General features: G+C 54.9%; 9 protein-coding genes across 9 annotated transcripts; 4 read left to right on the top strand and 5 right to left on the bottom strand.

Moving 5' to 3' along the window:
- Positions 1-541: 541 nt before the first annotated feature.
- Positions 542-3,554, bottom strand: HER10_EVM0011597 (histidine biosynthesis trifunctional protein). The gene is made up of 2 exons (XM_035481025.1): positions 921-3,554; positions 542-863 (listed from the first exon to the last, which is right to left on the bottom strand). The coding sequence occupies exons 1-2, from the start codon at positions 3,325-3,327 to the stop codon at positions 670-672; spliced, it is 2,601 nt and encodes an 866-aa protein (XP_035337725.1). The 5' UTR covers positions 3,328-3,554; the 3' UTR covers positions 542-669.
- A 349-nt stretch (positions 3,555-3,903) lies between these two features.
- On the top strand, positions 3,904-5,498 carry HER10_EVM0003966 (transcription initiation factor TFIID subunit 9). The gene has a single exon (XM_035473626.1). The coding sequence runs from the start codon at positions 4,230-4,232 to the stop codon at positions 5,154-5,156; it is 927 nt and encodes a 308-aa protein (XP_035337091.1). The 5' UTR covers positions 3,904-4,229; the 3' UTR covers positions 5,157-5,498.
- Positions 5,499-5,530: 32 nt separating this feature from the next.
- Positions 5,531-8,860, bottom strand: HER10_EVM0002416 (uncharacterized protein). Its single transcript, XM_035472129.1, has 3 exons — positions 7,731-8,860; positions 5,843-7,665; positions 5,531-5,782 (listed from the first exon to the last, which is right to left on the bottom strand). Exons 1-3 carry the CDS (start codon positions 8,188-8,190, stop codon positions 5,741-5,743), a joined length of 2,325 nt encoding a protein of 774 aa, XP_035336973.1. The 5' UTR covers positions 8,191-8,860; the 3' UTR covers positions 5,531-5,740.
- A 2,272-nt stretch (positions 8,861-11,132) lies between these two features.
- On the bottom strand, positions 11,133-13,340 carry HER10_EVM0003019 (UTP-glucose-1-phosphate uridylyltransferase). The gene is made up of 2 exons (XM_035472708.1): positions 11,419-13,340; positions 11,133-11,359 (listed from the first exon to the last, which is right to left on the bottom strand). Exons 1-2 carry the CDS (start codon positions 12,865-12,867, stop codon positions 11,291-11,293), a joined length of 1,518 nt encoding a protein of 505 aa, XP_035337017.1. The 5' UTR covers positions 12,868-13,340; the 3' UTR covers positions 11,133-11,290.
- Positions 13,341-14,137: 797 nt separating this feature from the next.
- On the top strand, positions 14,138-18,557 carry HER10_EVM0003790 (fibronectin type III domain-containing protein). The gene is made up of 3 exons (XM_035473454.1): positions 14,138-15,119; positions 15,230-15,423; positions 15,484-18,557. The coding sequence occupies exons 1-3, from the start codon at positions 14,365-14,367 to the stop codon at positions 18,477-18,479; spliced, it is 3,945 nt and encodes a 1,314-aa protein (XP_035337082.1). The 5' UTR covers positions 14,138-14,364; the 3' UTR covers positions 18,480-18,557.
- Positions 18,558-19,213: 656 nt separating this feature from the next.
- HER10_EVM0001235 (uncharacterized protein) lies at positions 19,214-19,920 on the top strand (the record flags this gene model as incomplete). Its single annotated transcript, XM_035470990.1, has 2 exons — positions 19,214-19,370; positions 19,580-19,920. The coding sequence occupies 2 exons, from the start codon at positions 19,214-19,216 to the stop codon at positions 19,918-19,920; spliced, it is 498 nt and encodes a 165-aa protein (XP_035336877.1).
- A 437-nt stretch (positions 19,921-20,357) lies between these two features.
- Positions 20,358-22,046, bottom strand: HER10_EVM0002439 (alanine dehydrogenase/PNT domain-containing protein; the record flags this gene model as incomplete). Its single annotated transcript, XM_035472150.1, has 6 exons — positions 20,358-20,501; positions 20,560-20,681; positions 20,742-20,788; positions 21,177-21,787; positions 21,854-21,940; positions 22,008-22,046. 6 exons carry the CDS (start codon positions 22,044-22,046, stop codon positions 20,358-20,360), a joined length of 1,050 nt encoding a protein of 349 aa, XP_035336975.1.
- A 354-nt stretch (positions 22,047-22,400) lies between these two features.
- On the bottom strand, positions 22,401-24,129 carry HER10_EVM0004059 (uncharacterized protein). The gene is made up of 3 exons (XM_035473716.1): positions 23,853-24,129; positions 23,190-23,797; positions 22,401-23,131 (listed from the first exon to the last, which is right to left on the bottom strand). The coding sequence occupies exons 1-3, from the start codon at positions 23,873-23,875 to the stop codon at positions 22,710-22,712; spliced, it is 1,053 nt and encodes a 350-aa protein (XP_035337099.1). The 5' UTR covers positions 23,876-24,129; the 3' UTR covers positions 22,401-22,709.
- A 39-nt stretch (positions 24,130-24,168) lies between these two features.
- Positions 24,169-27,528, top strand: HER10_EVM0007007 (uncharacterized protein). The gene has a single exon (XM_035476574.1). It carries the CDS (start codon positions 25,296-25,298, stop codon positions 27,183-27,185), a length of 1,890 nt encoding a protein of 629 aa, XP_035337329.1. The 5' UTR covers positions 24,169-25,295; the 3' UTR covers positions 27,186-27,528.
- Positions 27,529-27,540: the final 12 nt, after the last annotated feature.

Genomic DNA, 27,540 nt, shown 5'->3' with positions numbered 1-27,540 from the left:
ACAGGAACCCTGATTCGTCACTAAATGGCCAAGGCAAGGAAGGATGAACACCCCGGGGGAAGCCGAAAGAGAAGATTAAGCCACGTTTGAGAGTCCCGACATCGCCTTCTCCAGCGGCGGTAGAAAGTTCCAGCTAGAAGTAAACTCATCTTTTCCTCGTCCCTGGATCAAGCTCGTAGGTCGACAGGGTGAGGTCGGACCGAGATCGGGAAGCTGTTCTACCTCTAAATACCGTCATCTGATTAGTTGTGCTGTTGTAGAGGCAGTGTTCATGCCTAGGGGGCTCTCACTTAGCAAGACCTTGCTGCAATGGTAGTAAATAGACAGGTGTCAGGTCTTTCTGAAGATACGTAGCTCCGAGTCGTATCCTGCTACATCATGGCCGTCTTCTAATGAGTCTTCGACGTGTACGTTGGGATGGGATGGGTGCAAAAGAACGTTGATGGCTATGCGGGCTGAGTGCGGTCTGAAATACTTGTCACCATCTCAGAGACAAAATAGGTCACGAACATGCTCAGCATTGAATTCCAATATAAGAAGGTTTGTCTTTTCTCTACATGTCCAATGACATTTTTGGTATAACTACATAAAATCATTAAACCCCCCTTGCCATTCATCCAATAATCTTGACTTTTCTTTTTGGTGGTCAACGTCAAAAACCGAAAGCACCTATTTACGGTTCATGTGGTCGATGCGGATCTCGACGGCTCTGCGGTGAGCCTCGAGAGCCTCCGTCTTGGCGAGCTGCATGACGGACTCGCCGACGTTGCGCAGGCCCTCGGCCGTCAGGTTGGAGCTGGTGATGTGCTTCACAAAGGAGGCGAGGTTAACGCCAGAGTACTGCTTGGCGTATCCGTAGGTCGCTGGAGTCATCGGTCAGTCATGGAATATCTTTCATCGTTGACGTGGGTAGGACTTACGCAGAGAGTGGTTGACGCCAGCAGAGTAGTCGCCGACACTCTCGGGGGTCCACTCGCCGATGAAGACGGAGCCGGCGTTCATGACCTTCTCCGTCACCTTTTCGGCATCGTTGATCTGAAGGATCAAGTGCTCGGGCGCGTAGTCGTTGCTGATGCGCATGGCCTCGTCCACGGTCTTGACCTGAATGGTGACTGAGTGGGCAATGGCGCCGCGGACAATGTCGACACGGGGCAGGGCCATGGCCTGGTTGTGCAGCTCATCCTCGATGGCCTGGAGCTGCTGCTCGTTCAGATCAATGGCAATGAGGATGACTTGACTATCGACGCCGTGCTCGGCCTGTGACAGCAGGTCGGACGCGACAAAGGCGGGGTTGGAGTCCTTGTCGGCGATGACGAGAACCTCGGAGGGGCCGGCCGGCATGTCGATGCTGACGCCGGCGTTGGTGTCGTTGCTGACGTACATCTTGGCCGCCGTGACGAATTGGTTTCCGGGTCCGAGGATCTTATCGACCTTTGTCACGCTCTCGGTGCCGTACGCCATGGCGGCGACGGCCTGAGCACCTCCAGCGAGGACGATGCTCTCGGCGCCGACCTTGTGGGCGACGTAGACAATCTCAGGGGTGAGGCTACCGTCGGCGCGGGGAGGCGAGGCGAAGACGATCTTTTGGCAGCCGGCGACCATGGCGGGGACACCGAGCATGAGGGCAGTAGAAGGGAGAACGGCAGTGCCACCAGGGACGTAGAGACCAACCCTCTCGATGGGTCGAGAGAAGCGGCTGCAAACCACGCCAGGCATGGTCTCGACCTTCAGGGGCTTGTCCTCCTTCTGAGCGGCGTGGAACTTGCGAATGTTCTCAAAGGAGATGTCAATCGCCTTGGTAGATTCAGGAGAGAGCTGCATGGCCTCCTTGGGGAAGGGAGCCTTGAGCACAGGGGAGGTGAGTGATGTCGCCTTCTCGAACTTGTGGGTGTAGGACAGAACAGCCTTGTCGCCTCCGTTGCGAACCTCGTCAATGATGGGCCTGACGATGTTCAGGATAGCGTCGGGGGACTTCTGTGACGGGCGCTTCAGCACCTCGTCAATCTCAGCGGCGGAAGAGTTGGACAAATCGAAGCGGCGCATCGAAATTCTCTCAGACTTCTCAGCCTTTGCTGCCGGTGCCGGTGCCGGCGCCGCTGCGGGGGCAGGTGTTGTGGTAGTCTTGATGCCCTCCTTCTCGGCCCACTTGCCCTTGGCATCTCCCGTCCTCCTCTTGACCTTGAATGCCTTGGCATCCAAGTTTCTCTCAATGTCAGCGAGGCTTACGCCGGCGCTGACAGCCTTTGTGAGAGCAAAGTAAATCAAGTCGGCAGCCTCGAAGGCAACATCTTGGGGAGTCTTTGCGTCGCAGAGCTCCTCGGCCTCTTCCATAATCTTGGCTCGCAGAAGCTTCTCGTCAGAGAACAAGCGAGCAGTGTAAGAGCCCGCGGGCGCGGACTTCTTGCGAGACTGCAATGTCTTTTCGAGTCTAGGGATGCCGTTCAGGTCACCGAAGCAGCCGTGCTGATCCAGGTGGCAGAAACCGCCAGTCTGCTTGACGACGAACTTGAGCGTGTCATTATCACAGTCCAGGGCGATGCGGACGAGCTCCTGGGTGTCACCGGACGTGGCACCCTTCACCCAGAGACCACGCTTGCGGCTCTGGTAGACGCCAGCCCTGGTCCGCAGGGCCTCTCCGACGCTCTCTGCACTGCTGTAGGCGAGGCCCATTGCGGTGCCAGACTCGTCGCACACGACGGTGGGGATCAGGCCATCCGGCCGGTCCGACTTCCAGAATGAAGCAATGAGCTTGGAAAGGGGGAGCTTCTTGGACTCGTCCTTGCTGGCCGTCAGGCCGTCAGACGGCAGAACCGGGATGGCGTTGCATTGCTTGGCGATATCGACAAAGTGCTCGAGGTTGCTCTCGGGCACAGGCTTGATAAACAGGTTCGGGAGCTTCTCCACCTTGCAGTGCTCGATGAAGGAGCCCAGGTTGCAGAGGGTAGGATCAAAGTCCTTGACGAGGACGGCGTGCTTGGAGGCGGGCTTCGTCGTGACATCGTCGGTGGTGAGAATGGAGCCCACACGGGATCCGAACTCCTCGTACTGGGCGAGGTTCTCGGGAGAGACGAAGACCATGCGGGCGCCGGCATCGAGCAGGGAGACTACATCGTCCTTTGCTGAGATGCCCGTGACGTCAAAGTAGCCGCGGAACTCTGCGTTGTGCTGCTTCAGAAAGCTGTGGAACTTGTCCAGGGTCTGGTCGTTGGCCTCGAAGAAGGGGGCTCCGAGGATCGAGACTTGCTCGCGGTCGAGGCCATCCAGCTTGGCCAGGCCGGGCGGAACGGCCACACTGATAAGGAAGGGGAAGGGTAGTGTTGTTTCCATGGCCGTTCTTATTGTGTGTATATTGTTGGATGTGGATGTGTAACGTATGAGGGGGAGGGGTAATCTTGTATGCTCTCTCTCTCTTATCTCTCTCACACTCGCATGAAAGTCAAAAGAGCCCAATGGGAGGGTAGTGTTGACGAAGGAGGCAACTATAGGAAATGAAGTTGCCAAAAGGATCAATTGAGGAAAGTGGAATGTCACTTGTTTATCGAGATACGGCAGACAACCCACTGTGACTCAATTCATTCAGGGAAAGGGAACCGCCACTAAAAAGTAAAAAAATCCTCAGAGTGTGACACCACCACTCTAGCCATGTCCTGCATCGGCGGGTGTGGTGGTGGGGCAGAACAATTACCACGCAGCAGAATTGCCCCTCCATGCAAGTTTTTGGAGGTCATCCAATCCACGCCCTGCCGATTTGCCCGTCAGACACCCCGGTCCATGTGGGATTAAGCTGTGGTCAGTGCGTCGAGTTTCTGGCAATGGATCGGAACAACAAAAGTCCCGTCAAGAAATCGGAGCTGAGGTGAGGGTGCAGATGGGCAATTCAGGTCCTCACGCTCGACGCGCCAGGCGGGTAGCTCTTTCCGCGACCCAACTACCTTAGCCAACTACCTCCCCTACCCTTGATACCCCCGACTTTCCGGCCTCGCCTTCCCATTCGGCCCCCCGCGAGCCTTGTACACGATTTTACGAGTTACATCAATTCGTCTGGGTGACTTTCCAAACATCACGCACCATCTACACACCACCAGCAGCTACTATTTAGTCGCGTTGACGATCGTTAATCCTCGAACGGTGTCCCGACGGGGATATGCCATCCCGCCATCAAACCACCATTGATACTTCATAACGAGATAACACTCTAGCCGCCACGAACACAACACGACACCGCTATCATGGCTTCGCAATCCGCTGACCCGCAAACCAACGGCGTGCCCCCCTCCTCGGCCGCCTCAGCCTCGCAAACCGCACCAAACACCCAAGCAACAGCAACGACATCAACAGCAGGCTCTCAACCCCCATCCCAAACCCAACCGACCCAGTCCTCGTCCACCCAACAAACCTCACAGCCATCACAACAAAATGCGCAACAGGGCGGCCAACAACAACAGCAGCAGCAGCAACAATCATCAAACCCTCTAGCCCCCAACGCCTCGGCCCCGCGACCCCGCGACTCCCGCATGATAGAACTCCTCCTCACCTCCCAGGGCGTCACCTCGTACGAGTCCCGCGTGCCCCTCCTCCTCCTCGACTTCGCCTACCGCCACACCTCGAGCATCCTCTCCGACGCAATCTACCTCTCGGCGGACCCCTACACCTCCCAAGCCGGCAGCAAAGCATCAGGTGGCGGCGGCGCGGGCTCCATCCCCGGCGCGGCAGGCGATGCCGCCGTCACGGCCAACGCCGTCAAGCTCGCCATCGCCGCCAGGCTGGGCTACCAGTTCCGCGGGGGTGGCGGTGCCGGCGGCGTCAGCAAGGACTGGCTGCAGGAGCTCGCGCGCGAGCGCAACAAGACGGCGCTGCCCAAGGTCGCGCAGAACGAGTGGGGTCTCAGGTTGCCGAGCGAGCGTTTTGTTCTGAGCGGCGTCAGCTGGGGTCTCAAGGAAGCGTGGGAGGAAGCGGGCATGGACGAAGACGAAGAGGAAGACGACGAGGACGGTGCTGCTGCCGCACCGGGCGGTGATGGGGCAATGGAAGGCGTTGAGGCGACGAATGCGACGGCGGACGAGGATATCGGCGGCGATGGCGTCGAGGGCGGTACGATGGAGGACGTGTTTGGCAAGGACGTGGATGAGGATGCGGAGATGGAGGGCACTTCTTAGGACTCGGGCCACTCGGTGAACTTGGAGCACTCGGAGTCCACGATGGACGTACTTTACGGGCAGGTACCTCAATGGCAGGGTGAATGAGGGGCATTGGTAGTAACGGCGACCAAGGTAGCCAGGGGTACATATTTTGGTCTATGGTCGATTAGACGCGGAATGATAAAAAACGTCTTGCCTTAAGGGCCGGGTTGAGGAAAAAGAGGCTCTTTTGAATTCGTATCCATCTTTCTGGAACCGGTCACAAGAGAACGATGCGACCCAGAGTATGGGTATGCTGGGCCAAATGCGGTGTATACTTACAGTGGTCTGCGATAGAGATTAAAATCAAGACAATTACAGGCATCTCACAAGTATCATGAACCAGAATGACGGCAGAGTTGAGTGATGTAGCGTCTTTTGCAAGATCACTATCGAGTGAGAGATATCAAAGTCCAAACGCCTCCCGCTATGCAAACGCAACACTTCCCTTCCTGGAAACCTAACCCCCCCAAACCCGTCCTGTCAACCATGCTCGTAATCACCAAGCCACCTTCTGAAAACTCCCGGATCTTGTACAAGAGAAGCGCATCGACACGGAGATATTAGTTCGCACCTGCTTTAACATTAGGATTGTAAACCGAAGCCTGTTCCTCCTTTTTAGCACACTATTTCTGCACGCCTTTTTCAAGGGTGAGATGATTTACCCCAGTGATCAACTCCGCGCCAATGTCTTCCACGAGCATCGTTGATGCCGGCGTGGAAGACTTGGTTTCCTTGCCGCTGGGCTGAGGGGTTCGCTCGCGTTGTTTCCGCACTTCGAGCTCAGCCATTTCGTCTTCTTCGTCGTCCTCCTCCTCTTCGGCGTCTTCGTCATCGGCATCGTCATCCTCCAGGATGGAGGCGGCCAGCTGGTCATCGTCGTCGATGCTTCCACTGAGGATGCTTTCGCGTTCGTCGCCGTAATCGTCGACCGAGTCTCGGGAGATGTAGCTCTGTCCCATCTCATCACCAATCTCCTCGTCATCGTCAACATCTTCTTCCAGATCAGCTTGCTCATTATCGTCATCTGTATCGCTTGCAGAGAATTCATCCAAATCCAATGGGGTATCTCTCCAGTATGAAAAGTCCGTATACTCTTCTCCTCCACCCTTGACCAGAGTGCTGACGGGAGGGAAGAAATGATCGACGACCTCATTGATGTTGATGTAACTCAGCTTGAGTTTGTTCAACGTGAGCAAGTCGAGAGAAACCTCAGCATTGGAGTTGATGGTAAAGATACGTTTCTTGGGAACATCCACCGTCCTGTACGAAATCTGGTCCGTGAGACGGTTTCCAAATCCAGCAAAGAATGGTGTCCGATCAGGGCCGTACAAATTGCGGATATCCCGAAGAGTGGCCATCTTGAAAACTTCGGGTTTCCTGAGGTAGACCTCGCGGCGGAGTGCGGCCATGGTCCGGTCTGGGGACAGGATGGTAGGCCCCCGCGGCACCCGGTATTCACCCTGCTGAATGCCGGCGAGATACGCCCTAGTCGTGTCGGATTGACCCACTGATCGACTGGTCAGGTACATGATGTTGTATCCGTTTGCGACGATGTCACTGTAGAGTTTGGCTACTCCAGCGTGTGTCCAGTCACGGCCAATCATGTTGAGAACGTGGCCTAGAGCGTCCGACTTGGTAATCGTGCCATCAATGTCCGAGATGACAACGGGCGTCTCATGCCTCCACAAGTACATGTTGGCCTGGCACGTTGCCCTGTTGACGGTGAAGCTCATGGTGTTCTCTCCAGGCTTCAGACACAGGTCTTTGAGCTGATCACTAGTCAACCGCAGCGTCTTTGCGTAATTCAAGTTTGGGTCTCCAGCCGTCGATTGAGGAGGTGTCGTAGGAGGAGTGTGCAGGCCAGATGCACCGGCGTCTGACTCGGTCCTTCGGTGGTTTGGAGGAGGCATGGTGGTAGTCACATCGCTACCGTCGCTCTGGTATCCCGGGTCGGACGCAGCATCCGCCGCGATCACGGAATGGAGGCGGTAGCCAGCTTCCATGGTCTTCTTCTTCGCAGCCTCTTTGGCCTCCTCACTGCTGTAGATCCAAATATTTCCATGTTCGTCCATGCCGAAAAGCGAACCAATGTCGTACGGGCCCTCGAGCTCCTCGGAGAGGATCTTTCGCGCAAGAATCTCGGCGCGGAACACATCTTCTTCGTTGCTCTTGAATCCAGTCATGTCAAGCATGAGGTCACCGCTCTCGGTCACATGGCTAGGAATGTTGTTGGCTGACAGCTCCTTGGAAAGCATAAGAGCGCGTTCCAGCGCTTCTTTGGGTGCCAACGGAGGAGGGCTTTGTGATCGCTCGGACATGGCGAAGTCAGTCAGGCCTTCGCCGAATACTCGGTCGCTCGTACGAGCTGATTTGCGCAAGATATCATCACTGTAAGGGCGCTGGGCGGCTGAAGAATCCCAGTCTTCCGATCGCAGTCGTGCGTGGGATGAAAGGTCGGGGGACGTTGATAGAGGTGTGTTTAGCCCTGTAGCAGTTAGCATTTGCTGCCATACAGAAGATCAACAAGGGTAGGGCAAGTCAGGAACAAACCATGGGGTCCGGGTCCGAATGTTGCTGCGTGCAGGACAGATGGAGGCGGTCGTCGAGGCTTTGAAGCCTCCGAATCCAGATCCAGAAGCTCTGGCTCCCCGAGTCCAGGCGAAGAGGGATTCTCCGGGTTCAAGGGAGGACTTGACGCCGGGGAGACCAAGGGCGAAGTCTGCAGATCCCTCGGGATAGTATCGCTTGTTTCGAAGACGAAGAAGGCCTCTCCCTCCTCGCCGAGTTTCATGGAATAGGGCTGTTTGACGCCGTTGACCTTGAATTCGACTTTCTTCTCGTAGGGCCTCAGCAGTGAGAACTTTCCGAAGCGCACGTGGAAAGGCGAACAGTTGAGAGAGCCGTCCTCTCGCTCGATGACGATGACATCGATGGCACCACTAAGGGTTGCCGGGTTTATAGAGTTCCATGTCGAAGAGACCGAGGCGCTGAGATTCCGTACGTACTGCATGGCGACTAAGGAGTTGTGTCGCCGTTTGCAACAGGTTGGAGGGCGGGTATCTTGAAGCAGGTGAGCCGGAACGTAGGGATAGAGACGACAGTGATTTGACTTTCTTGGCCGAGATGTTGTGGTCTCTCGAACCTAGGCAAGGCCGGTAGTCGGGTAGCTGGGTTGAGCTGGGCCGCGAGGTGTGCGGAGGCGAAAGCGTAATTGTTGGGGAAGCTCGTGGATAGTTATTATTGGGATGCAGGGGACGAGGGTGGGAAAGGAAGTGGGAGGGGCGACAGAGAGAGCGACAGTGACTTGTGAGTATCCGTAAGTCGATAGAGGCCGACTGAGTTCAAGAGATGCGCGCGCACACAGCAAGGGAGTGGAAGGTGGCTAAGAGTGGTTGTTCGTTCGTTCGCTCGCTCGCGAGGGATGGGTCGGGCTGAGAGAATCACGGGTAGAAAGGACGCCTGTTTAAGTCGAAGAGAATAGGTACAGTGAACAGTGAATCACGATTAGAGTTTGGGGTTTCGCGGGGTTGGAGGCGAAGGGGAGAAGGGCAAGAAAAGGGCTCAGAAGAGAGAGATACAAGCAGCCTTTCCTTAGTACATATGTATCCGTATGTGCCCACGCTCAGCAGGTCGGTTCGGAGAGGATGGGATGGGATGGGATGGTGCAAAGATGACGAAGCTGAATCCTTTGGGGAAGGACGACTATTCGTAGACCGGCAGCAGCTGCAGCATTAAGGTACCTTAGTAGGCCGGGGAGCTAAAAGGAAAGGCGGCGGCTTGCGGCGCTCGCGGGCGATCCTGAGGAGCGACCTGGACGGGAGTGTGAGGGTGAGGTACGGGGGGGAGCAGGACCTGGCGCGGACAGGGGCGGGGGGAGGAAGCAGCAGCCCAGCAGCCCAGCAGCCAACCCCTGCTCGTTGGTCGCCGGGCCCAACAAGCTACGGCAGGCCAAGGCTGCCCTTTTTTTTCTCCTTCGTTTCTTTGCCCGCCTTACCTAACGCTGGCTGCCGCGGATCATGTGAATGTGGACATTGGATTGCATCTGCCCAGCAAAAGGGGAGACCGCCTACGACCATGACCAGAGAAAAAAAAAAAGATTTCAACCCCCAAAGGATAACCCCCGGACCACTTTCACCGTTTGGGGAGGAGCGCCACGGCCAGCCCACCCCAATGGAAAAAGCAACCCCTGGTCGGCCCAGCTCCTGCCCAGGACTACCGCGGCGCACCGCACTCACCTCACAAAACTCACTGGCTGGACCGCATTTCACCGGGCTCAGGTTGGAAAAAGGGACCATGGACGCTAACATGGCCGCCATTGCCGGCATTGAGAGAACCGGGCGAGGACGATGAGCTGGCCTGGCATGCCGTGGCACGAGGGAAAAGGGCCCAGTGGGCTTGACTTACATGAGCCACCTTCAGCCGAGGCCCTTCTTCACTCAAGTGGCATGCCTAGGTAATTACCTACTAATTACAGAGTATTCGTACCTTAGTTGAGGAATCCATTTCTGCAAGCCCACGTTCAATTTGATGGCAACACGATTGAATTATGGAGTACTTCCTTCAGGTGTCATTCCTCCCTCTGTCCGTGCCTAGTCGTTCCTGACTTGAGTACCTACCTTCTCAAAGGGTTCACATGCAGGCCGGAACACAATGACAATATCAATAATATCTTCAGCACCAACTTCTCCCATTTGTTTGCCTGCCTACGGATACCTTACCGCACGGAAATACAGAGCAAGCACCCTCGTACTCTGCACAGATCGAATACGACACTCCACACTCCTGTTCCCCCTAGACGGGGCCAGCCGCCTGACTCGGCGGTGTAACTAAAAGTACTCGTGACACTTTTTTTTCTTGTTTGCTGGGGACTGAGTTCGCCGCCCTCCCCCCCCCCTTTCGTCAAATGAGAGAAAGAAACCACTGGAGCGAAAACAGTCCAGTCAGATTCTCTGTTTGTCTGCTGATGTCATAACCCAAAAATTTACCCCTCCATCCTCCCAGAAGTCTCTGACCAATTCTCATTCACCCGATAATACAGAGAGCCAGACGAAACGCCTGCCTCCCCTCCCCACCATTTCTGTCACTGTAACTCAAAAAAGGCCAGGCAACTAACTCTACGGTCTGCTCTCCTCTGCCGTTCATGTCTCCCAAAAGTTTGGGCTTGATCGCCCTCCTCCGTCATATCTTCATCACCCGGGCACTTTTCTCCGTTCGTTACCGGTCAAGATGGATCTATCCACCTACTGTGTATTCGTCCTTCCCAGGCTTTCCCTCCCCCAGGTCTAGGTACCTGGTGGCACCCGCCGAGGAGCCGATGTCACCTGTGCAAAAAGTTGAAGTGGGCGCATGAATTACTGCCCATGCTCTCCTTTTCCTCTTCCCCTTTGTCTACGGAGTATTCCTTTTGCTCTATTATCCGTTCTCCATAAAAAAAAACAGAAGACAGAAGAGGGTAAATATCCGTAGTTCAGAAAGAGAAATCTCAGTCAAGGGCCCTTCCATGTTGCCTCTCTTTTTTGGTGTGTGCGTGTGTTCGTCCAATCCCGATTTAGATGAGATTTTCCACGCGGCCAAAAGTCCTATTCTCTGGAACTCGGGCACAGTGTGCAAGTCTTTGCAAGCCACTCAGTGTTAGGCCTTGGCAGGCATACACAAACCTTGAGGTGAGTCTAAGGAATTTCCAGATGCCCCTAAGATCTGGTTTCGGAATGCTTGGCAACGGTGCAAGGTAAGGTAATCTTCCCGCCCTGCATTCCTTCCCTTTTTTGTTACGCCTCCCATCTGCATTTCCTTCGATTGGCTGCCCTGGAGATGGATTCCCTGGTAATAACAAGCAGAGCCTGAGAGAAAATGAAGCATCGAAGATGATAGAACCAGCAACCATGCGTGCTATGACAGTACGAGAAAAATGGTTGGTTGCTGAGGCACATGAGCACTTATCACTCATTCCAGTTCTAGCTTGGCAACGAATCAATACTTTTATATATGCTCCAGAATTCGAAGCAGCACACTTCATTGTGCAGCCTTTGGCCCATCAACCCGGATAGTTTATTAAAACCCGCGGTTCGGTCGTAAACGCCTATCATCCCATGTCATTACGTTCTACATATTCACTCCATCTCCAACACGGCAGGAGCCTTGACTTCCTTGCCGCTGAGCTTCTCCAGACCCTCGCCGCCCTATGAACCATGAATATTAGTTTCTGCATGCACACCATGTCAAGAAAGTGACGACTTACGTAGCTGAAGAGAGGGGAGACCTCGACACCATCCTCCTCGCTCGCGCCGGTCACAACAGCACCGGCAGCCTCGAGCCAGCGCTTGCCCTGAAGCATGATGTCGCGCTTGCTGGTGTCGGGATCGTCCTCTCCCGTGCCGCGGGCATTCTTCAGCGGCGAAAACTCGTCCTCGCGCTTCACCTCCATAGAGGCGAACTTGCTGAGGTCCAGCATGGGGAAGACGTCAAAGACGAACTGCTCCAGCTTGATACCGTTGGGCTTCTCGGGCTTGACAGTCTCGCCGGACTTGAGGTCGGCGTAGGGAATCTTCTTGCGCGCAATGTGGTGGGGAAGCTTGTGCGCCCACTGGGGGATGCTCTCGAGGAAGCGGAAAGAGTAGTAGTGGTTGACAATGTTGGCAGCGCGGAACTTGAGGACTCCGGGCTGCTTAGTGTCCTGGGCTTCGGCCGTCTCCTTGTCAATCTCGGAGTATTCGACAACGTCTGGCTTGCCGTTCTTGAGCAGAATCAAACCAACAGACTCGGTGGCATTGCGCTTACGCACCACCTTGGTGGTGATGTCGACATCTTTGGATGCCGAGAAACCGATGAAGACGGGGTCGGCGACCTTTACCAGGCAGTTATCGACACAGTAGGCGTGGATGTGCTCAATACCCCTCTTGCGCATATCGCCCATGACGTCTGACACAACCAGCGCCTGGTAGATACCTCCGTTGCCATCAGGAGCAACGGCAACCTTCCCCTTTGACTCGAGCAAAATCTTGCCCTCGTTCGAGATGCAAGGCAAGACACCCTGCTCAAAGATGAAGACGTTGGCCTTGTCAAGGCCAAAGTAGTTGTTCTCCTGGAAGTACTTCTCCGTGGGGCCGCGAGTGGGGCCGGAGGTCATGACGTACCACGGCACGACGGCGCTGCTGGTGCCGGCCTTTTTGGCGGCAAGCTCCTGGACCTTACGAATTCGCTCTGCCTGGATCTGGAAGAGTGACTTTTGGCTGGGAAGCCCAATATCGTAGCAGCCCTTGGGTGCTGAGCTGCCCAGTCTGGTGCCCTGACCGCCTGCCATCAGCACAACGGCCACCTTGTTCTGTCCGATCAGTTCGAGACCCGACTGGTACCACTTCTCAATGTCTTCGGTCTTGGAATCGAGGATACTGGCGGTGGCAGACTCGGGCAATGGCTCGAGGCCAGATTGGGCGGATGCATCTTCTTCGGTCTTGGGAGGGTTGAGAGCGCGGTCTGTGATCTTGTTGATGTGCTCGGGGTCGAAGCCAGACAATTGCTCGAAAAGAGTTGCCTTCTCAGGGGTAGGAAGGTCATCGTAAAAGGTGAAGACGTGGTCTTGTCCAGCTTTGGTGTACTTCTCCTTGAGCTGGGTAAGCTGCTCGGCAGAGGGCTCGGTGGCGGCAGGCTTGCTAGAGCCAATGTTGAGAGCGGACTTGATGGCTTCCATGATGGGCCAGGAGAATATGGCGATGGGAGAGGTTTCGAGCACTGCGATTAGAGCTAAAGACTGATCAGAGGACGAGCTGGTTTGATAAAAACTTCAATTTCAACGTGGAAATAAATAGGAGAAGCAAATGGCGGAGTGGAAGTAAACAAGTCAGGTCGCCAGGAGGATAGCTCACCTTACTTGTAGTCCCCGCCGAGGACCCCTCAATGGTCCAAATATAGTGCTGGAGTGGGAGCTGCTTGCTGGGATGACAAGGTACCCGCCAAATGCCCGGTACGATGGATTGGACAAGTCGGGTTGCTTTCAGACTTGGTGGGATGGGACCCCCTCATTCCAAGGCCGCAAGACGTCTTCAGGGCATGATAGGTCGCTTTCGTCTGGTTGCCCCTCACTCCAACTCGTTTGCAGGGGACACTCAACAACCAGCCACATCAGCACATGGCCCCGGAGGCGTCTTCAAGTGCAACATCCTGCGGGCGGGAGAGGCAGAGTTAGTGGCGTGGGAGGGTCTCGGATACGAGCAGAAGCTTTTCGGGTTGATGATGATGATGATGAAGCTGAATACTCGGCTCACGTAAGAAACTTGACGATGGGCGCTACGTCGGGTGTGGGAATCGGGGCTGTGCGACGTGGCGTTCATCCTTGGGCTTCTAGTGAATCTAATTCATTAGCGAGGACGAAGGAGCACCAGGAACCATAAACCAGAAAACGCCCCAGTTCTGGAGCCAAATCTTGGCATTTTGACCAAGTCATGGAATAGTAAGTCAACCAGACTTACTAAGGTAGACACTTGAAGTTATCGATTAGCGAGAATGAGACGTGTTGTGATCGTGCGCATAGGAGAATGGAAGACGCCGTGCCATGTGCAATGGAAAGCACGTCGCCTCAGGTTAAAGATGAAGAACCTGAGGCTCAAGGTAAGGTACCTTACGTCAAGACGCTTGCAACGGCAACTACCTTGGGCACTTCAACACCACAGTCTCATCGTTGCCCCTCATCACCAGCATTCAATGAGAAGGAGACATCGCGGCCTGTCATATGGTTATTGTGCTTCATTGCAGTGCGCAAGGGCGCATCACATTCTCTTAGCTACTGCTTTCGAATGAGTGCATGAAGGGCTGAAAACGAGGCAGCTTCCCCATACTTTGGAGGAAGGACGAACAAGCACCTTGCAAGATATAGGCAATTAACCTTTGATTTCCGTTCGAATGCCACGAGGTTAAAACCATAATTGTAAATAAATACATGCCGTGAATCAGAGATATAAATCAACAAGATCCCGTCAATTCTCCATCGACCTGGTGTTTCCTATCTTCTCCCTCCCTATCACTCTCACCTCCAGACCAGACACACTTGCTAACAATGCACATCACTTAGGTACATCGTACACACACAACACAATAGAGCACACTCTTTCTCTCTCTCTGCCCGTTATCGCTCCTCACGGGGAAAAGACTCTCGTGCCTCCCTTCTGCACCCCTGCCGGTGTCCAATGCAATGCGGCAATGCCCCTCCCCATCCCGACCTTTTCGAGGCGGCCGGCACTACTTGCCTTACCGCCCCTCCATCTCCCCCAGCGCCAGCGTCGAGCAGTACCAGCTTCCCCCTAGCTGGCCGCTGCCATGCCGCCAGGGCTGCGTGTCAGTGTCAGGTAACACCCCAATTGCCCCCATCCACACAGTATCAGCCGCTAGCCGCGATACACGGTACAGGGGAGTGGTGGACAGTGCCACTGTGAACCGAACAGCAGCACCTGAGTCTGAGGAGCCTGCAATACTGCTAGTACGACTTGTGCCTGGGCTTGTCAACATCGCCGCCGCTGAGAACACAACTGCCGAGATTTTCATCCCTCCTTCTTATTCCCTTCTTGACCGACATATCCTTCCTCCCAACCGACCGCGCCAGAGAGGACTAGCGAAAGGTTTCCTCCTTCGCTTTTCTTCCACTCTTCCGCAACTTCCACTTTCTTTTCTTTCCCTTTTGCCAGCGGCGATGTTATGGACCCTGTTCATGAAATTCCTCCTCGTAAGCTCCCTCATCGCCTGGTGGCTCAAGCGACCGAATAGCCGTTTCCAAAAGTTCGTTCTGGCCGCCGCCAGCCTTGCAACATTCTGGGTTATCGCTCCCATTTACGCACAACTTTGTCTCGCTTGGTCCGTACATTACACCCGTGAGGGTATTCGTTATTGGAGTCTGGATGAGTTGCTTGTGCGGCATGCCAGTATGCTGGTGACTCTCGCCGCAGTCATTTGGTCAGTTTCACCCACGCGCCTCTCCCCCTTCCCCGCCTTGTCCTGCTGTTCGCTACCGCTTTTCTCAACACGTGCGACTTTTCTGGCAAAATTTTGCTGACATCGTGAAGGCTGCTTCATCGCGCCTGGCAGACTCTTTGGAAACCGACAACCGATCTCATCAGCATCCTTGGAGTGGACGTTCCCGAGGCCCCCGATGTATCCTTGGCCGGAATTCGACCCGACGCGGCAACTCTCAACTGGACGCGACCGACGCACAACCGACCTGTGCAGAAATTCCTGATCCAGGTCAATGGCGTAAATGGTTGGTCTTTGTTCGACGCCTTGGGTGGTCGTGGAATACTAAACTGACATATCTGCACAGTTGGTGAATCGAGGCAGGAGGAGACGGCTATTACTGTTACGGGTCTGAGGCCCAATCACTGCTATAATATACGAGTCATTGCCGTTGGACCGAATAACTTCCAGGCAGGTAGCCAGGTCATAAGACTGCGTACCTATCGATCCGACGGACGGCCAGAACTGGGGAATTCGAGACTACCCGACAGTTTCCAAGATCAAGACCCACGACCAGGGCAAATTCCGTGCGTTGAAGATAATGGCAGTCGTAGCCAGGTGCCCACCATCGAAGCGGCACCGTCCCTCGAAGGCGGATCCGCCGCTGCGCGAGACAACACTTCCGGCCAGAGACGCAACACTGTCAATCGCAGGCACTCCCCGTCCATAGCAAGTCAGGAGCAACCATCAATCAAGGATTTTTCTAGCGATCACCCTGAGGCGTCGCTCAAGGAACTTGCCGACACCTTGGAACGGTCGAGGAAGGAGTTTGTTGAGACAGCATCCTTACATGCAACCGAAGAGAGCGAGTTCAGACAGCTCGAAGAGCGGTTGAAAAAAGAAAAGGAGGAGAAAAAGAAGATTCAGAAAGAGAAGGACGATAACACCGCGCAGTTGAGGCAAAAGGTCAAGTCTACCGGCGAACAGATGAGACAGGCCACCAAGGAGAAGGCGCGGAAGGAGAACCTGTTGAAGGAGAAGCAAGAAAAGCGCAAGAAGGCGATGGACAACATTGAGAAATGTGTTGCTGAAGCCAAATCTATGCGTAAAACTCGCGACGGGTTTGCGTCGGAAAAGGAAAGTCTTGCGCAGAGCCGTGATCTCAAGATCAAGCACCTGGATGAGGAGAACTCTGCCTTGCAAGATGAATATTCCCAACTCGAGACCGAATACAAGGAAAAGAAGGAACAACTCAAGGAGCTTGAAGATGCACGCAGAAAGCTGCCTGGTGGCGAGGAAGACGACACTTGGCGAGAGGACGACCGGAAGATGAAGAGAGATTTCGAGATGAAGCGCCGAGAACTTCAGAGCCAACTCATCATGGAGAATAGGAAGGCTCAACAATTTGAGGGTCACATCCACGTCCTACATGCCCAGGTCTACGCCCAGAACCAACAGAGCATGCAGTTCTACAATCAGGCGAATTCTTCCGGCGTCGAATTTGATCCGAACGCCTCGGCACAAATCAAGCGTCGAAGTCGCACCGGCAATGCTCTTCCCAACACCGTCGCATCGCCCACGGGCCCTTTCTCAGCCTCGGATTCTCCCTTCGACCCTCCGATCGGGTTCACCAGTCGAGCCCCGTTCTCGCACTTCTTGGATATGTCCGGAGGCGACGCCTTTGGGAGCGACCAATTCTCTGATGCTGATATTAGGGCTCTCACAGGGAACGCACCGCTCAGCCCTACGGCGGCTGCCCTGTTACCTTCTGGCATCTTGGGTGACGACGAACCTAGCAGCCCTGACTCTCTCTCGCGCAGAAGCCCGTTTATCCCGGGGTACGAAGATGACGCTCAGTCGCCAGGATCGTCCAGACGCTCGAATAGTGTTCCTTCTAGCCCCCCTGGATCATCGCATATCACCGCTTTCCCACCCTTTGCACCTGACAACGGCGATCCCTCGTCTCTCAAAGACATCACGTCCTCGCCCGGGGGACAGCCATCGCCAGCTGCAAATGGACACCGGTTCACGGATTTGATTCATTGGCATAGAACTAAAGGCTCTAAAGCTGCTGACGACGGTGGCCCCATGTTGGGAAGCCTAAAGCATGGCCAGAGTCAGTCCTTCCCTCGGCAGACCGATGAACTGGATGGAACCAATCGACGCCGAACCAGCTTCTCATCCTACACCCAGAACCGGAACTCTGCTGGACCTGACACTCTTGAGGCGGCGAGTGCATCGAACCTGGGACGCAGCATGTTTTCATCCGCTCGCAGGTTGATACCATGGAATTCGTACGGGGACCGAGATCCAAGCAGCCCCAGACCGGCTTCCATGGCCTCGGCGGACTTGCCACGACCGTCCACCGACAGCGGATCCATTTGGAATCATCCAGCTGACCGAGGAAACCGATTTTGGTCACCAGCTGACGGGCGTTGGGCGTCACGAACTCCATCTAGACGACCTTCCCTCCACGGCTCGCCAGCGGCTCTCAAAACGACACTGGCTTCAGCCGAAGACGAGATCCTGGATCATGAAGCCTTGAACGATCCTCAAGTCTCGCCCAGTCAGGTTGGCGTCATTGGCAGTCGACCACCAGCCAGCAAACAGAACTCAGACAACAAATCCTTGTTGAGCAAGAGCTTGAACCCAGCAGCGCCAACCTTCTCTATTGGGGGACTATTCCGCAGTAAGGATAAAGAAAGTGACTCAGGCAAAGAGAAGGACAAGGCAAAGTCGAAGGACAAAGCCAAAGACAAAGCCAAGGACAAGGACGCAAAGGAAAAAGGCAAGACGAGGGATGTTTCTACGCCCAGCCTAGACCTGCCGCAAGGCTACGATGCGTCTCCAACAGAGTCCAGAAAGTCCCGCGATGCCTTCTCTGTCCACACACAGGCATCGGTCACCGAATCTCGGGAGTCTTTGACTCTTGACAGGGCAGTCTCCAATACACTTTCTGACTCCAATACCAAGGACCAGGAGAACGCCTACAGGAAACTCTTCAGGAAAGGCAGCTCCAGCAAGTTCAGTCTTTCGTCTCGTCTGAGCAAGGATTCGAGTCTCTTTAAGAAAGGGCCTGGGAGCACTACGAACTCGGACAAGAACTTGTCTGCGGATCGATCCAGCTTTGGTGACATTGACGACTTTGGCGAGGAGGGTTTGCTTGGCCGAAGCTATGAAAGCGTCACCAGCAGCCCGTCCGCAGGCCCTGCCAAATCCAGAGACGCCAAGGAAAGCAGAATATCTGGCTGGAGCAGCAAGTTTTCTATGAAGAAGAAAGGCAAGGATAACCGAGAAAGCCTTGAGTTCCACCAGGCTACCCCTGAGGGCGAGGTCGAGGGAGAAGACAAGAAAGACGAGTGAATCCAGCGGATCTGTCGGGGTCAGACAGACGAAGCGATGTAGTGTTTTGCAAAAATCAGTAAAAATAAAAGATCAGGCGTTCCAAAAGCAACATTGTCTTCCACACATATAATCGAGTGAACATGACCAGATGCCCACTCAATCTACTAATTTTGGGTAACACTTGTCTAGAGTAATACGGAGCACTATAAAACCTCAATGTGCTTATGCCAAATGCTACTCAGGCGGCTGCTATTTTGGTGTCTAGGTATTACGTTGACGTTTGCTTGGTCACCAACATTAGCACCAAGTAAGGTAGGCGGTGAACCCAACCGTCGGCGGCAGAAAGTCTCAATTGGCAAGCTCCGTCCGAAAGCACGGGTCACATTTCGCGAGAGGAACGAACGGGTAGCTGTAGATTTACCCACCCAGATCGAACCACCCGCGCAAACCCGCCGCCCTCGGGGAATCTGCCGACAGAATCATTGAAGAAAACTCAAGTGACACGATTTATCCTTCTTCCGAGAGGGCTTCCAATCTATTTCAAAGGCTCGCTGCCGTTCGACGATCCGTAACGAATCATTGCTCTACGAACCTCCCCCAGAAGAATCAATCCGGGCCGCCCGACCCTCCGAAAACGCCGGCCGTCCACCTTCGAACTCTTTCTTCCCCGATCCCTCGACCGACCGACCAGACGGCCGACCCGAGCAAAGCGGACGCTCTTCCACTTCCCACAGCCCTTCTTCCGCCAATTGATGGCCGCGATGGCGGCTCAGAACCCGACCGGCGGCGACCCCGCGGGCCTGCCGATGCCCTCGCGCAACCCGCTCCCCCTCTCGGCCTCCCAGGAGGCGCAGATCAGAGACATCTACCACGCGCGGGTGCGAAACGCCTGCGCTCCCGAGATCAAGGGTTCGTTCTTTCCCGGAAGTCACCTTACACCGTTTCCTCTCTCTCTCCTTTCTCTGTAGCTCTCTCCGGAGAATATTGCCCTCCTTCAAGTCCCCATTCTCCCGAAGCCAAGCACAGCCCTTGCCTTACAAATCCTTCACCTCAAGAAAGCTCCATGTAAAGCAAAGCCCGGTACCACTAGATACTGACAAACACCGAAAAACCAACAGCCTTTGCAGACTGCGCCCTAAACCGCACCTTCACCGTCTCCTTCGTCTGCCGCACCCAGCTCCGCGCGATGAACGGCTGCATGAAGGCCCATGCCACCCCGGAGGAGCACGACGCCGCGCGCGAGGAGTGGTTCGCCAAGCGCATGGAGCGGCAAAAGGAGCGAGAGCGCAAGGCCGTGAAGAAGGCGCAGCAGGAGGACTTCATCCGCGAGTGGTGGGGCCTGCCCGAGAAGGACGCCGAGACGAGGAGGAAGGAGGAGGAGAAGATGAGGCTGGGCGAGCGCGTGGGCGGGTACGCGGCGAGGGATCGGAAGAGTGTTGCGGCGGAGGAGAGGCGGTGATGGCTGGAGGACTGATATGGGGGGAGGGAGTCGTTCAGGGGAGGGGGCGCGGATTTCCCCGTGTGAAGAAAGAAAAGGGGGGCGGAGATGCATATGTTGGGCGTTCTGGATTTACGGTTTGGGACACCCTGCTCTATGGCGCGGCCATTCGGCTTGTACAAATATACACACAACATTTCACACCATGTAGACTATATCAATCCAAAAAGGGGGGCCGAAGCCTAGAGATGGCGGTCATTGTCACAGATACCAAAGTGGCCTCAAGTTTTCAGCTCTAGCTGTGTGTATCATTCTTCGAGTCTGTCCGCTCATGATGTAAGCTTTTTGATCTATTTGACAACCCGGCTTGGGTATGCCCGTTTTCTTCATAAGATCCTCCACCCCTCAAAACGCCGAATTCCATTCTAGAAGCAAAGGTATGACTGAATAGGGGTCCACTAGGCCTCTCTCTTCTGAAGCTCGGCGGGGAGCAGAGCGACCTTGTCCTGGAAGAGCTTCTCGGCGCGGGCCCAGACGGAATCGTTGCGCCAGTCCTTGAGGTTCAGGAGGGTAGGCAGCAGGTCGTTGCTGAAGGCCTCGCTCTGTCATTTGTGTCAGCTACACTTCCAGCGAATGCATTTCCAGCGTTGTCAAACTTACAGACTCCCTCGGCAACAAAGACGGAAGGTGGTCGATGGAGATGACGCTCAGGGGAGGGTTCTCCAGTCCCTCGACGGGGACGGTGGGCTTGTCGAAGGTGGTAGCCACGGTGTAGACGGGGACTATGAGTAAATGCATTGTCAGCATTGTCTAATTGATAGAGCCGTATAAAGGTGACTTACTGGGGTTGTGGGGGTTGGTGGTGTCAGCAGAAACATCGCAAATTACGCTGAGGTTTCTACCGGGGACCTGCAGAGACTCGCGGTTGAGGAAAGCTAGAAGAGCATTGTCAGCTTACGGCTCCGCCAATCGTACGCTGTGTCAACCAATTCATGATCGTGACTCCACGAGTTGATCATGTTACTCCATTTTGAGGAGAGCATGCCAATGGATGCTTGACACTGGGTTAAGAGGGGAGTAACATACGAGGAATAGGTTGGCTATGGGAGACATGTGTTAGTAAAGGCTCAAAGGTGGAGTTAATCCCAAAGAGACGTACCTGAGGTAGATGCAGTTGACGAAAATGTCGGCATCCGTGATCTCCTTGTAAGGGCCGGGGTTCTTGGTCTCCTCCATATCCTGCAGCTCCATGTTAGAGCGTGTTGCGATGACAGAACTGGAAACGACTTACCCAGCGGACGATATCCTCAACACCGGCTCTCTTGGCCATCTCAACGGCACCGGAACCGCAACGTCCAAGAGCACCAATCACAATGACTCTGGGCTTGCGACCAGCCTTGGCGATACCCTCGTCCAAGGCCTTCTTGACATCGACGATAAGAGCATCCTCATTGGGGTATGCCTCGACGGCAGGGAAGGGCTCGCCAGGGTGGGTGAGCTGCCAGGCCCAGTTCTCGAGAGCAAGAGCAGCGCCAGAGAAACCAGCGTGGAAACCGAAGGCTGCGACTCTGCGACCGGACTCGTTGGCCAAGAACTCGAGGTCGAGAAGAGTGCCGCCGCCACGGGGGAAACGGCCGAGTGTCTTCTCCCAGCCACCTTGGTTCTGTAGCTTGGTCAGCGAGCTGTCTGGTGGGACCCAGCTCAATTGGGGCTTGTATACCTTGTAGACGTGGAGGAATGTGACGTGAACGTGCTTGAGAGGGAACTCCTTCTCTTCAAGCTCCTTGAGACCGACGATGATCACGTCCGATGGGGCTGACTCCCAGGAGTATTCGGGCACAAGGGTTGCGCCAGCGGCTTCGAACTCGGCATCGTCAAAGATGCGAACCTGAAGATCGTCGGGTCAATGATTCGTCCCTCACGAAAGAGGGGTAGTACATCAGCGAGAACATACGGGGCTCCTTTCAACTCTGACTTCGTAGCCGGCCTCGACCAGCTTGCGAGTAGTGGTGGGTGTGAGGGCGCTCCTGTGTTCCAAGGGCTGACGTCAAAAGTTAGCTATCTCTGAATACTCAAAGTCAATGTTGATTTCCAGAATCGTGGCACACCTTGGTCTCGGATCGGAGGTGAAGAATAGTGTGGGCCATATTTGCGACTTGGATTGAGCTGTTTTCGACTACAATTGATTGCTGTTGCTGGAGAGGAAGCTATGAAAGTTCGAAGTGGGAAGGTTGAGGATGATGAAAGTTGAGTGTGGGGCAATGACTCCAAAACATCCCACCTTGTGTGTGACTCTTCTGTCCTGTATCCGTAGGGGACTGATTATTTCACCGCTTATCGGAGCGCGGGGTAGGCCCGGTAGGCACGTTAATTACAAGTAGGGACTTGGGATGGCAGTCTCCAGTAAGGTGAACCCAATTTCTTCCCTTCTTTTTTTGGTCATCCAGGCGAATAGAATCTCTGCCTCCGACAGCTGAGAATTTTTATTTTTTTTATCTTTTGCGACATCCTGCCAAGCATGGACTTCCACCACTCACGCATCAGCGGGTGACGCCATGCAGGTACCGGCCGAAGCTGCACCGTCGTCTCCAACGCTCCCTCGCTTTCGGGCAGGTCATCAATGGGCCAATCAGATAGCCTCGCCGATATCGCTCGACCTTCATATTTCCATGCTTTCCATGGCACTTGATGACCATGCATAGGTATTGTACATTGAGAAAACATTGATCGAGGTTTCCTGAATCAACGTTGTCTGAAACCGGTATTCAATCTCTACACCGATGCTTTGAGGTAGCTAAGTGCATTCGTATCTAAAGTCTCGGCGTGATTTTCGAGTCTCCCAATAATTCAAGTACACCCTCAGCTACACCCCAGGACATCTCGAATCCCCTGCCCCCCAAACCATAAGCATGGATCATGGTGCGCTTCTCTCCCACCTCTTCTCGTTCCAACCTCATGCCACCCTTTCGAGTCGGCCGTCGGCCTACAACATCTTTGAGGACGCGAAACTCACCATCGTCCCCGAGGATCTTGGGATATGTAGCAGCGAAGTGTTTGAGGAGCTTTTCCCGCACTTCTGGCGACGGTTCGGTATCCCAATTGTCAGGTTCCTTTGTGCCACCTACGATCGTGCCGCCATCGAAATTCCGAGGCACGCAGAATGTCCAAGATCCATCACCATTCTGTCTTGTCACTGTTGCTGGGCTGAAGTTGGCGACAGCACACGTTTGACCTGAAGAGCCCCATCAGCAAAGTCGTCAAAGTAAGTTGGATGTCAGTGGCCGATCTACCTCTCGTGATGAATGAATTTGGGTCACCAAATCCGAAACCAGAACAGTTGACTACATGTCTCACGTTCGGCAACTCTTTCATTGAGAACGCCTCACGAGGATCACGGAGTTCTCTGCGGAAGATTTGGCCTCCATTCCATGAGAACTTGCGAAGGAGGAACGAGCAGTAGATCATGGGGTTCACACACCACGTCTTGTACTCGCATCCCCACTTCACCTTGTCATCTGGGTATTCGGTCGGGTTCAGGAGCCGGAAGTCTACCAGTCCCAAGCTCTGGGCCTTTTCCTCGCTGAGAGCTTGGTACTGGGGCGGAGGATCATCGAGGTATTCAATGCCAGGCATGAAAGTAATACCGGCTTCAGGATTGCTCTCCACCAGGGACTCCATGTGCCGGAATGTTCTGAGGGCCATCGCATGATCGCGCTGTTCCATCTCGTTGGCCGGTATGACCCAACGATTGTGAGCGCCGCCCCATTGCGAGGTGTAGTTGATTGAAGCTTTGCTGTCAACGGTCTCAAACGGAGTCGGGAAATCCTTGGCCACTATTGCTACTTTGTGGCCCTCTTGCTGAAGCCTTACAGCAGTGCTCAACCCTATCACGCCGGCTCTGTCTCGTGTTAGCGGTCACTCAAATCTAAAGAGGACGAGGGTTGCTTTGGTACCCAATCACCACGATTTGTGCCATCTCGCAAAAATATATACCTGCTGAATACTGGGGAGGAAGCGCACGCAACCGTGTCAAAATGGTCAATGACAGATGTTGTGAGTAGTACCTTGAAAACTAAGTCGGCTTCTTACACGGAGCGAAATCGACCTACTCGGACGGCGGGTCCACCAACAATAGAATATAGTGCGCCGACAATCGGAGACAGTATCGGCGACGCCCGGCCCCAGAAGCATCGCCCGAGCCCGGAGACTCCGGTCAAGAAACTGACAGAATCTCTAGTCAGCCAGCCGACCACGGCCGGTCTTTCTCCCGATCGCCTTCGCCCTCCTGCCACTCATTGGTGCTTCACGGCAACCTTCGAGCTAGGCGCTGAACCAAAGTACCCTAAGACGCCTCCACTGTGGAACGTTGCTTGCGCACTCAGGATTACTCATGACCGTCTCATCAATCTACAAGACGCAAGACCGAAACCTATGAGTTGTCTCACGGGTAGACCTATGACTTCCTGGACCGAAAAGTTGACCTTTGTAGACACAGAGATGGATCGATGATTTTTCTCTTTCGAAGCCATGTGGAACGTGGACACACACTTTGAGCACTTCCCACACGATCGGCGGATGCAAGGTGCCTCAACGGCCCCGGCCAGGACAGGGTAGCTTCCCACGTTACATGCTCGCTTCGATGCCCGAAGACCTTGCACCGTCGGCATTCTCGCAAATCCCCAGAAACCCCAAGCCCAAAGGAAAGATCAAGGGCGGTCAGAGTTCAACAAGATCAATAGAGTACCAGCCAATTTGGGGAGCTTGGCCAATGGCACGAAGTCTCCCGCCGAACCAACCCCGCGCGCCTGTCTCTCACCACCCTGGTCTCGGCGCCTAGAATGCAGTGTGATTGTCTGGCTGATTGGCCCAGCCTGCAACCTTTCACAATCTATTTTCGTCTACCCATTTCGACCACCACCATCCTTTCCCCCCTTCCGGCCGCCCCTCCATCCTCTCTTTGGCTTCACGGTTCACCCACTCACCGCGGCCCGTCTGTCGAGAAGCCCAGCGCTTACACTGGCCTTCCCGTGGGTGACCTGCCGCCCTGTACCACGCGCAGTAGTGCCGCTGTTTCAAAGGAGGGACGAGAGTAAGGTAATTCGTATATACACTCTCTTGGTATCTTTGGTAGTCGTATGTTTACACGGGATTTCTCTTCCTTTCATCTGTGTTGTCTACCTAGTACTGCAATAATAAACTTGTTTGTTGTTTGCTTGGTGCCCACTGGGTTGGATATCATGCATCGGTAGCAGCTGGACTACCTGTTCTTCATTCCTTTCAGGCCACTCCCCCTACCCCCATATTTCGTGACCAGATTTGAATATCATTAACACACCGGGGGAAAAAAATCAACGACAACATTCGATTCGAGATAATCCGCCCCAGCATAGCCCAGTATGTCGTCGTCGACACAGCCACCCTCTGGAGGGTACTCACTCTTCCCGAACCCCAACTCCAAGCCCCCAACAATAAGGAGGCCGGCATCTCGAACTCGAAGATCGGAATCGCGTGAGCGGCCCCGGGCTGTGTCTCCTGAGAGCGTTCACCACGTCGATCAAGCATCTCCACCGCGTCACGGAAGACAGACGCCGCAACAGAGAGTCCAAACACCGGTTGAGCGATCGCAAACTCCACAAAGCATCCGCCAGGCCCCATCAGGTGAACAGCAGCAGCAACAACAGCAGCAATTTCAACAGCCCTCGCCGCGCAGTCGCGAGCTGCCGGCCCTACCCCCGCCGTCGGCCACGGAGGCATCGCCCATTCAAAGGCTCCCTCCCGTCGCCGATATCCCGCCCCGATCAGACACGGCCTTCTCGCAAGCACATACGCTTGTACGGAACAACAGCACGCGGTCCAGAAGCTCGATAGCAAAGCTTCCGTTCCCCGAGGAACCATCGTCGTCTTCACAAGAACAACCCGCTCTGCGATCCATCTTCCCTCAGTATAACCCGGAAAGGCCTCTCAATCAACAAGACTACTTCCCCACGCAAACAAGCCCAACTCATATCCCACGGGCCGTGATTAATCGGACAACATGGTATCCAAATCCCCAGGAAGCGGAAGGTCAAAATGATCAGCACAGGAGTCCTCCCATGAGGAGTCCCCTAAGCGGGGGCTCAGCGCAAAGATGGCCAAGGAGACAGATCGAGCCTCCCATCATCCCGAATGTCTCATTGAATGAGCACATGAAGAGCCTGTGGAAGGTCTCCAACGGATGGAAAGCACCTCCTTCAGAAGGCAGAGTGTACTGCATGAAGCTGTCCCAGGAGAAGGACGCACCCGTGTACACACTCTCCTCGACATCACAGCCCTTTTACAACATCCGGCTCGATCCCACGTCTGCATCAGCATACGTCACCCTCAGCCGTCACGACCCGGCCAAGGTCTACAAGGCCCCGAACCCCATGGCAAGTTCGTCAGCGAGCAGCATCCTCTCCGGCGTCGTCGGTCACAAGGACAGCAGCAATAATGGCAAAGGCGCCGAGAGCAAACACTGGCAGGAAGTCCTCACCACCACCCTGGAAGAGGAATCCCGCAAGCACCCGCCCAACGACGGCCTCGTCGCCCTCCTCTACCCGCTGGCGGCCGCCAAGATGGCCCTCGACAAGCCGGGCGACATGAACGCCATCATGACGGCCGAGACGGAGTGCGCCCGCCTCGTCTGGGACGAGGACTCCCGCTCGCACTTCCTCGTCCACCCGGCCCTCGCCACCCCCTTCTGCGTCACCATCGAGCGCTCGCCAGCCTGGAGCCGGGTCGAGTACACGCTCGAGCACCACGAGTCGCCGCAGCACCTCGCCAAGCTGACGCGCGACGGCACGGGCGGCGGCTACCTCGAGGTCGACACGGCCATCGCCGCAAAGATTGACAGCTTCTTCATCGTCGACGTCGCCGTCGCGGCGCTCATGCTTGTCGCGGCGGCGGACGAGAAGAACACCAAAGTCGAGACCTTTGAGCCGCCTCCGGCGCCGCACGATCCTGTCGGTGGCAGCGGCCGCGACAGCCGGTTGAGCAAGAGAGAGGAGAAGAAGAGGGCCGCGGCGGCCGCGCGCAGGGGTAAGATGGAGGAGTTTGAGATTGACGTCGAGAGCCAGGACAGCAGCTTTGCGAAGCTGGAGCAGGTCGGCAAGGAGACGCGCGACAGGCTGCCTTGGCCTTTAAGAGCGCTGTTCAAGGTCGTGGCTGGGCTGTTCAAGTGCCTCGTCTGGCTGCTGACGATTGGCTTCAAAGCCCTTGCTGCCATTGTCAAGGGGCTTGCGAGGTGCGTCGGTGTCAAGTCCAAGTGACTTCCGAGCAAAAGAGCAAAATGATGAATACGGGAATGATAAGGAAGGAAATGAGATACCACTTTTGAGCTGATGCATTGTTCTCGTACTGGTTTCGTCTCTCACGAGTTTGTTTAAGGGGTTGATGGAATAATGGGAATTTTCCTTATGAGACCCCTATCCAGGAATAGGATAGGGAGCGATGATATTCCTTCTTTGTACATGTAGATCTATACTCCGGGGTGTCCTTGGGTATCGCATGACGACTTCTCTGAGCAAGGGTTGGAGGAGGTCCGTCCTTCTCCACAGCCGCCGCTCAGAATGTTAGGATTTGAAATGAAGACACGATAAAATAACAACCAAAAACACCAATTTT

This window comes from Colletotrichum scovillei (genome assembly GCF_011075155.1).
Source record: "Colletotrichum scovillei strain TJNH1 chromosome Unknown Contig00002, whole genome shotgun sequence".
NCBI classification, from domain to species: Eukaryota; Fungi; Ascomycota; class Sordariomycetes; order Glomerellales; family Glomerellaceae; genus Colletotrichum; species Colletotrichum scovillei.
The sequence above is the reverse complement of the archived record's forward strand: the minus strand, read 5'-3'. Positions and strand labels throughout refer to the sequence as shown.

Bases quoted from the DNA above. Each gene is read 5' to 3' on its own strand.
- HER10_EVM0011597 (XM_035481025.1), bottom strand. From the start codon at position 3,327: ATGGAAACAACACTACCCTTCCCCTTCCTTATCAGTGTGGCCGTTCCG. The intron at 864-920 runs GTAAGTCCTACC...CGATGACTCCAG, and splicing joins TGGCGTCAACCACTCTCTGC to CGACCTACGGATACGCCAAG.
- HER10_EVM0003966 (XM_035473626.1), top strand. From the start codon at position 4,230: ATGGCTTCGCAATCCGCTGACCCGCAAACCAACGGCGTGCCCCCCTCC.
- HER10_EVM0002416 (XM_035472129.1), bottom strand. From the start codon at position 8,190: ATGCAGTACGTACGGAATCTCAGCGCCTCGGTCTCTTCGACATGGAAC. The intron at 7,666-7,730 runs GTTTGTTCCTGA...TAACTGCTACAG, and splicing joins ATTCGGACCCGGACCCCATG to GGCTAAACACACCTCTATCA. The intron at 5,783-5,842 runs GTAAATCATCTC...AAGGAGGAACAG, and splicing joins GCGCGGAGTTGATCACTGGG to GCTTCGGTTTACAATCCTAA.
- HER10_EVM0003019 (XM_035472708.1), bottom strand. From the start codon at position 12,867: ATGGAAGCCATCAAGTCCGCTCTCAACATTGGCTCTAGCAAGCCTGCC. The intron at 11,360-11,418 runs GTAAGTCGTCAC...CATGGTTCATAG, and splicing joins TCTCCCCTCTCTTCAGCTAC to GGCGGCGAGGGTCTGGAGAA.
- HER10_EVM0007007 (XM_035476574.1), top strand. From the start codon at position 25,296: ATGTCGTCGTCGACACAGCCACCCTCTGGAGGGTACTCACTCTTCCCG.
- HER10_EVM0004059 (XM_035473716.1), bottom strand. From the start codon at position 23,875: ATGGCACAAATCGTGGTGATTGG. The intron at 23,798-23,852 runs GTACCAAAGCAA...AACACGAGACAG, and splicing joins GCACAAATCGTGGTGATTGG to AGCCGGCGTGATAGGGTTGA. The intron at 23,132-23,189 runs GTAGATCGGCCA...GGGGCTCTTCAG, and splicing joins AAATTCATTCATCACGAGAG to GTCAAACGTGTGCTGTCGCC.
- HER10_EVM0003790 (XM_035473454.1), top strand. From the start codon at position 14,365: ATGCGGCAATGCCCCTCCCCATCCCGACCTTTTCGAGGCGGCCGGCAC. The intron at 15,120-15,229 runs GTCAGTTTCACC...GACATCGTGAAG, and splicing joins ACTCTCGCCGCAGTCATTTG to GCTGCTTCATCGCGCCTGGC. The intron at 15,424-15,483 runs GTTGGTCTTTGT...ATATCTGCACAG, and splicing joins CCAGGTCAATGGCGTAAATG to TTGGTGAATCGAGGCAGGAG.